We start from the raw sequence: 6,379 nt of genomic DNA, 5'->3' as shown, positions 1-6,379 counted from the left end.
TGGAAATTTAATTGTACTCAAAGTCCTACTTACACACAGGAGGTAGGCTGCACAATCCAACTCATAAATTTATTCATGATAACAGAAGACAGCACTGCTGTTCTGCTGTACACAAGAGAAGATACTAGCTACTAGGCAGGAGCCTGGGGAACATTTCTTCTACCAGTCCAAATTTTGTATTCAGAATAGATCGTGCCACAGATTTTTCTCATCTGTGGTGTTGGTAGGGCTTTTGTTTTGTGGGGTTCTCCCCAAATCTGAGACTGTGTGAGGTTTATGTACGCTTAACTAAATGCCTGAGAGCACACTGTACTCAGTGTCAGTGCAACATCAATCAGATCAGATTAAGTCAGGGTTTAAACGTATGCATGCAGCAAATACTGGCACGTGCACATCCCATTCCTCTTCCTAAGGCTGCCACCTTCAGCTAGCTGTTAGTGGCCTTCTGGAAGCACCTGCAGGAGATCTGGCAGCATTGGAATATACAAACACTTCAGTGCAAAGTCTGATTGCTCAGATTGAGCTGTAGCAGAAGGGGGTTGAGTTAAGCTATTGGACTTTGCATTGAAGCAGCCAAGTACTCCTCACATACCCTTGCTGTTTCCCTGCTGGGAGGTACAGCCTTTGCAGTAGAGGTAATACAAAATGAAATAGTGAAAGGTAGGGTCACTCTAGCCGATTGCCCAATTGAAAGATGTTAAACTTTAAATTATTATACCAATGTTGTGCAGAACCAAATTATTTCTTAGTTCTTCTGTAACAACAAATAGATTTTGTTCCGTGAAAAGGGATGCTGAAGCAATGGGAACAGAAGGAAGAGGGGAGAAATCCTTTGAAAATTCCATGATAAATTTGAGAATATCACCTATATTAATCTGATACCAACTTAAACTGAATGATGGTTTTAACAAAATTACGCGCTGCTGTCCATCTAGGAGCTGAAGCTGCCCTCCTACAAAGGCCAATCTCCCCAGTTACATCTGAGAAGATACTTTGCAGATCTGATTGCCATTGTGAGCAATCGGTTCAGACTCTGTCCTGCTGCACGACATCTAGCTGTGTACCTGTTGGACCTCTTTATGGATCGTTATGACATATCTATACAGCAGCTGCATGTGGTTGCTCTTTCCTGTTTACTTTTAGCAAGTAAGTATGTAGCACCAAACTTCAACTAGAGCAATACAGGTTCTACTGCCAAATACAAGGCATGTCTTGAAGGGATACAGCAGATGGGGGAAACACAGCGGTTATAAAAGACAAGCAGATTAGTGTATATCAGTTTGGCCCAATTGGTAGAGCCTTTCTTTAGACTCTTGTTTTGACTTTTGTTGGCACCTGCTGTAACTGAGGAGAGAAAAAACAAACTGCGATTAAAAACTAATGTTTATGCTTGGAAACAAATTATTCTAAGGTGAACTTTCAGAGCTGTATTGTAGGCATAGAAAGACTGTCTTTTTGAGGACATTTCAAAATAGGTAGATCCAGTGCTGGAAAGGAGGAATTTGTATACCTGTGATAAAGGAAGAAATTAAATAGACCATATGCAGCCTGCACTGCACCCTGCCGATGGTGCTGTGTGGTTCTGGAATACTTCAGATTTCATAAACTGCAATGTTCTTTAAGCAAGCTAAGGCTAACATAAATCCTGTATTGTCACGTACAAAATGTAATACTGGTGAAATGCATTGGTGAACACACAGTACTCTGAAGACAGAATTAATTACAAACAGTTATTATGAACAGTGCTGCTTATGTTGACCTCAGCTAGATTCTTGTGGTGTGTATCCATCTTTTGACTTTTGTGGACCCCTTTTAGATGTCCCCAAAGAAATATGGATGTAGTTTGCTGAGATACCTGCTGGCATTTGTTCTTAAACCAATAGATTCAGAGAAGCAGGTCCTGGCAGCAGAACTAACTGTTGGTTCAGTTTCTGCTGATCTGTTTTTCTGAATCTATTTTCATTTTCTCAGATAAGATATATCATTGTAGCTCGAGGCCTTCTTCGCTAGACAACCAGAGTGCTGAGGTGTTGGCTATTTTTGGTATACTGCTTCCTTTCATTGCATCCCCTGTCTCGACCAATACAGCTATTCAGCAGAACAGTTAAACAAGAAAAGGGTTATTTCAGATTCTTTAGAAGGTAAACTTTGGATGCCACCAGCCAGCAATCCTCTTGGCAAAGGATGAGGTGCCGAGTATGAAAACCTTGCCTCAAAAACAAGTATAATCCATTTAAGAAAAAGGATTGGCTTTGAACTAATGCCAGATTTTCAAATGAAATTCATGTTCTGAAGATTTTTAATTTTTTTTTAAATCACCTCTGCCATCTTTCATGACAAGCTGCAAGTAGAGCTCCGAAAGCCTGGAGTACTCAGTCTTCTGAGGAGCAGTGTACAAATTGGTTCAGGAAGTACAAACCAGAATGCTATTTTAAACTTTTACCCTGTGTGGCTTAAACAAGCAGTTTAATCAGCAGTCCAATAAGTTGGACAAATCACATTGTGACATATCTGATAAGGTTATAGAAGTAATAAGAGAAATTATTATGTGACTCCTGAAGCTTTTATTTCTGTAATTACTAGAGTATGGGAAACAAAAACTAACAGACTGGGACTGGTGTTGGATTAAGTCTTGTATAAGTACCTCCACTGTTGGAAAAAAGCAAATGTTCAGTATGTTCAGTGCTGCAAAACTCTAAAAATGTGCATTTACAACATACCGTGTGGTACTGAATGGAGAGTGTAAGATGGAAAGAATTTGCAATGAAATTGAAATAGCACAACCATATGGCAAACTGTATGGAAATGTGACCCTTGTTTTTCTTATTAATGGGTTTTCTATATACACAATTTTTCTTCAGGCTAAAAAAAAAAGGCCTGAAAAGTTAAAGTCCAAGGAAAGCTGAAGCTGCTAGCAGTGTTAAAGTTGAAACAGTATATATGGCACTGTGGGTTTTCAGATGCACACTGCTGAAATCCATTGTTTGAACGGCTGGAGCAGCTTACTAGTTATCAAATCTAAAACCGTACCTACTGTAACAAGCATTAAAAGCAGCCATGTTGGCTAGAACTGTAGCTATACGCTAATGAGTTTTGGAAACAAAAAGGGTATGTGGGGGGAGGAAGGGTGATTAAAGCCAAATGCTGTGGTGGTGTGTATGCCAAGTCACATCACAGTGGTATTTTATTGATGATGGGGACACGTACAATAATTTGGTGACAAAAACTTGCGTATGCTGTGCCAAGTGATGTCCTAATGCAGCTTACTTCTGCTCTGGGCAACAGGCTTCTGTGTGCCGGGGCGGGAAAACCAACAGGAAACATGCCACTGCACAATACCCTACACAGTGTTTGACATTATCTGCTGAAATAATGTCTTTATAGTACATATCCCTTTTTGTCTCTGATGACATCTTCCATTTGAGCTTTGCATCTGCAGGAAAGTCTCAAGCTTGTTTGACATAGTAGAATTGAAATATGACCAACACAGACATTAGATACAATCTGTTTTATAGTTCGCTTGTGCTGAACCTTTTTTTTTTTCCCCTTCCTATTTCTGTTCACCTGAAGGTAAATTTGAAGAAAAAGAAGACAGTGTTCCCAAACTTGAACAGTTGAACAGCTTGGGTTGTATGACTAACATGAATTTGGTACTAACAAAACAGAATTTGCTTCATATGGAGTTGTTGTTACTAGAAACATTTCAGTGGAATTTGTGCCTCCCAACTGCTGCTCATTTCATCGACTATTATCTTTCTATTGCTGTTCATGAGACTGATCTTCATGATGGCTGGCCAATGGTTTGCTTAGAGAAGACTAAGTTATATATGGCAAAATATGCTGATTACTTTCTGGAAGTATCACTGCAAGGTGAGTTACATATTTGAGGTAATGAGTCCTTTGTTGTCTTGACAGACAATGTCCACCTTAAATGAATCTTTTTCTTATTCCTTCTTTCTAGACCATGCATTTTTAAATTATGCCCCTTCTTTAGTTGCTACTGCCTGTGTAGCTTCTTCAAGGATTATCTTGCGTCTCTCACCAACATGGCCTACCCGACTGCATCATCTTACTGCATACTCCTGGGATTTCCTAGTGCCATGTATTGAGCGACTATTAATGTAAGTTAACAGCAGCTTTTTTTAAGCCCATTTCTGATTCTGTTGGTATGCTTAATTGCTGTTGGCACTGAAAGTAAATTTCTTTTTGAATTTCAGTTTTTCTATTCTAAAAATACTTAGGTATTAGGTAATATTGTTAGGTAATAACTGTTTAGTTCTTTTGAAAAAAGAAAACCTTATCAGATCTAATCTCTTTCCTGTTCTTTCAACAAACACACCTCAGCCTTGCATTTCCACTGAGCATCTTTTGGCATCCTTTGAGAATCTGTTAAAATTCCTTATTCCCAATCTCTGTAGTCTGCTCAGAGAACAAAAAGAGATAGTGAAGAGTACTGAAGAGGTAGGAGCTCCTACTTACTCTGAAGACTATGGCTTGGAAGTTCAAGGGATGCTCCAAACAGATTATGGATCAAACATGGAGACTGTTTGAATGGCCAACTTTGGGGGGAGGAAATGACCAGGAGGTTTTACCTATTTTTGCTGTATTCGTTTTTTCCACTACAGTGGAGAGATACAGCTGCTGTGAGATAAAAATGCCAACAAATGCCAAGTGAACCTTACTGGGGAAGGGATGTTGCACAATCAGTTGTTTTATTCTAAAGCCTACGATCAAAACCTATGCCCACCATAACTGCTTTCCTCCTACAGAAGTTTGCTCTTTCCCAGATCTAAACACAGTTGTGTTCCATAGAAGCACAGGAACAGCTGCATCTGGAAGAATCACATCTTCCATATAAGTGTGACATTATCACTCCTGATGAGTTCTTTTGGCTTCACTAATGTGTGTGATGAAAGGAATAGTATCTAAAGCATGCAAGTGCTGTTGCAGAAGCATTCTCAGTATTGCTCTGGAACACTTCAGGGGGGCAGGTAGCGAAGCCTTTCAGTCATCTTTGCAGTGCACAAAAAAAAGTTAGCAATCTTTTAGGAAAACTGGTGAGGGGTTGAACCCCAACTGTCTTCCAGAGATCTGCCCGGTATAGGCAGAACCAAAAAACTTATGATTTTAGGCCTGACTGAAGTGTGTAGCTGGCACCTGCTTAACGTCAGCATAAGAGCAAGAGAAAAGAGAATGTCTAAATATATTTCAGACAGTTGTAAATCAAACGGAATTCAGATGAGCTAAACTGTCTAACTTAAGTACTGGGTGGACTAGAAAAAAAGGTAAGAGGAAGAAAAAAATAAATGTTTCCCTTCCCCAGAACAGGATCCAATATCTATATCTAGATAGATATATATATATATATATAATGATCTTTAAGTACTGTAGTGTAGATCTTTAAAAGCCCTCTGATATCATATATTGAAAAACCCTATACTCTGTTATCAATTTAAATGAGGTAAAAGTAGCAAGTAAGTTTTAATTTCAGGGTCTGGTAATCCGGCACTTTATTGTAGTACACTAGCGGACTTTATTGCGCTGGTAATTTTAGATACTGCTGTATTATTTGTATTGCGCTTGGCTTTTATCTGCATTTTGTATTGCTATGCAATGAAGTGAAATGCTGAAAAGAAACTGTATCCTAAAGAAGCAAATTTTAAAACCTTAGACAATTTTAAAGGGTAGGCTAAAATTATTTTTTAAAAAAAAAAAAAGCTTTAGAAACTTTCAGATAATAGCACCATTTTTTAGAGTGCTTTTAAAAGTTAACCCAAACGAATCAAATTATTTTAATATCTATTTTCATGTATTCTGTCTTCTCAACTTGTTTTAGTGCGCATGATAATGATGTGAAGGAGGCAAACAAGCAAAAAGGACAACATGCTCAGTCTGCCCAACATACTGTATTTCAGACCCCAGCTCCAACTCCCCAGCAGGCTAATGCTCAACAGCATATACCACAGTATCTCCAAGCTCATCAGTCTTCATTACAGTATCACCATCAGACATCACAGCAGCAAAACTGTTTATCATCTAATCATACAGCATCTTATCCACTTCAGACTTGCCCTGCTGCTTTACAGTCTAGTGTTCAGGCTCGAGGCCATGTACAAACTGGTGCTGCAATGTCACTAGCTGTTCCACTAGAAGTGAAGCCATGTGTCTCCTACAACCGGAGTTATCAAGTGAATGGACGATATTCCTGTATTACTCCCTGCTTTGAGAGGTGATAAGTACAAAATGTTTTTGTGCTTGTTTGTTTGGGGTGGGAAGTTGTGTTGAGGGGAATTGTTTTGTTTTTTGTTAAACCTCAAATAAGTTTGAGGGCAACAAATTTCATTAAAAAAAAAAAATATTTCCAGAAAACAGCAACTGG

The 6,379-nt window shown here is 38.8% G+C and overlaps 1 protein-coding gene across 1 annotated transcript; it reads left to right on the top strand.

Moving 5' to 3' along the window:
- Positions 1–935: 935 nt before the first annotated feature.
- Positions 936–6,233, top strand: CCNJ (cyclin J; the record flags this gene model as incomplete). The annotated part of the gene is made up of 4 exons (XM_009699944.1): positions 936–1,146; positions 3,571–3,870; positions 3,962–4,121; positions 5,837–6,233. Coding segments are annotated over 4 exons (1,068 nt in total), but the record flags the coding sequence as incomplete, so codon positions are not given.
- Between the last annotated feature and the right edge of the window lie 146 nt (positions 6,234–6,379).

This window comes from Cariama cristata, unplaced genomic scaffold, assembly GCF_000690535.1.
Source record: "Cariama cristata isolate BGI_N322 unplaced genomic scaffold, ASM69053v1 scaffold11285, whole genome shotgun sequence".
Taxonomy (NCBI): Eukaryota; Metazoa; Chordata; class Aves; order Cariamiformes; family Cariamidae; genus Cariama; species Cariama cristata.
Note: the sequence above shows the minus strand (reverse complement) of the source record. Positions and strands in the feature narration are given on the sequence as shown.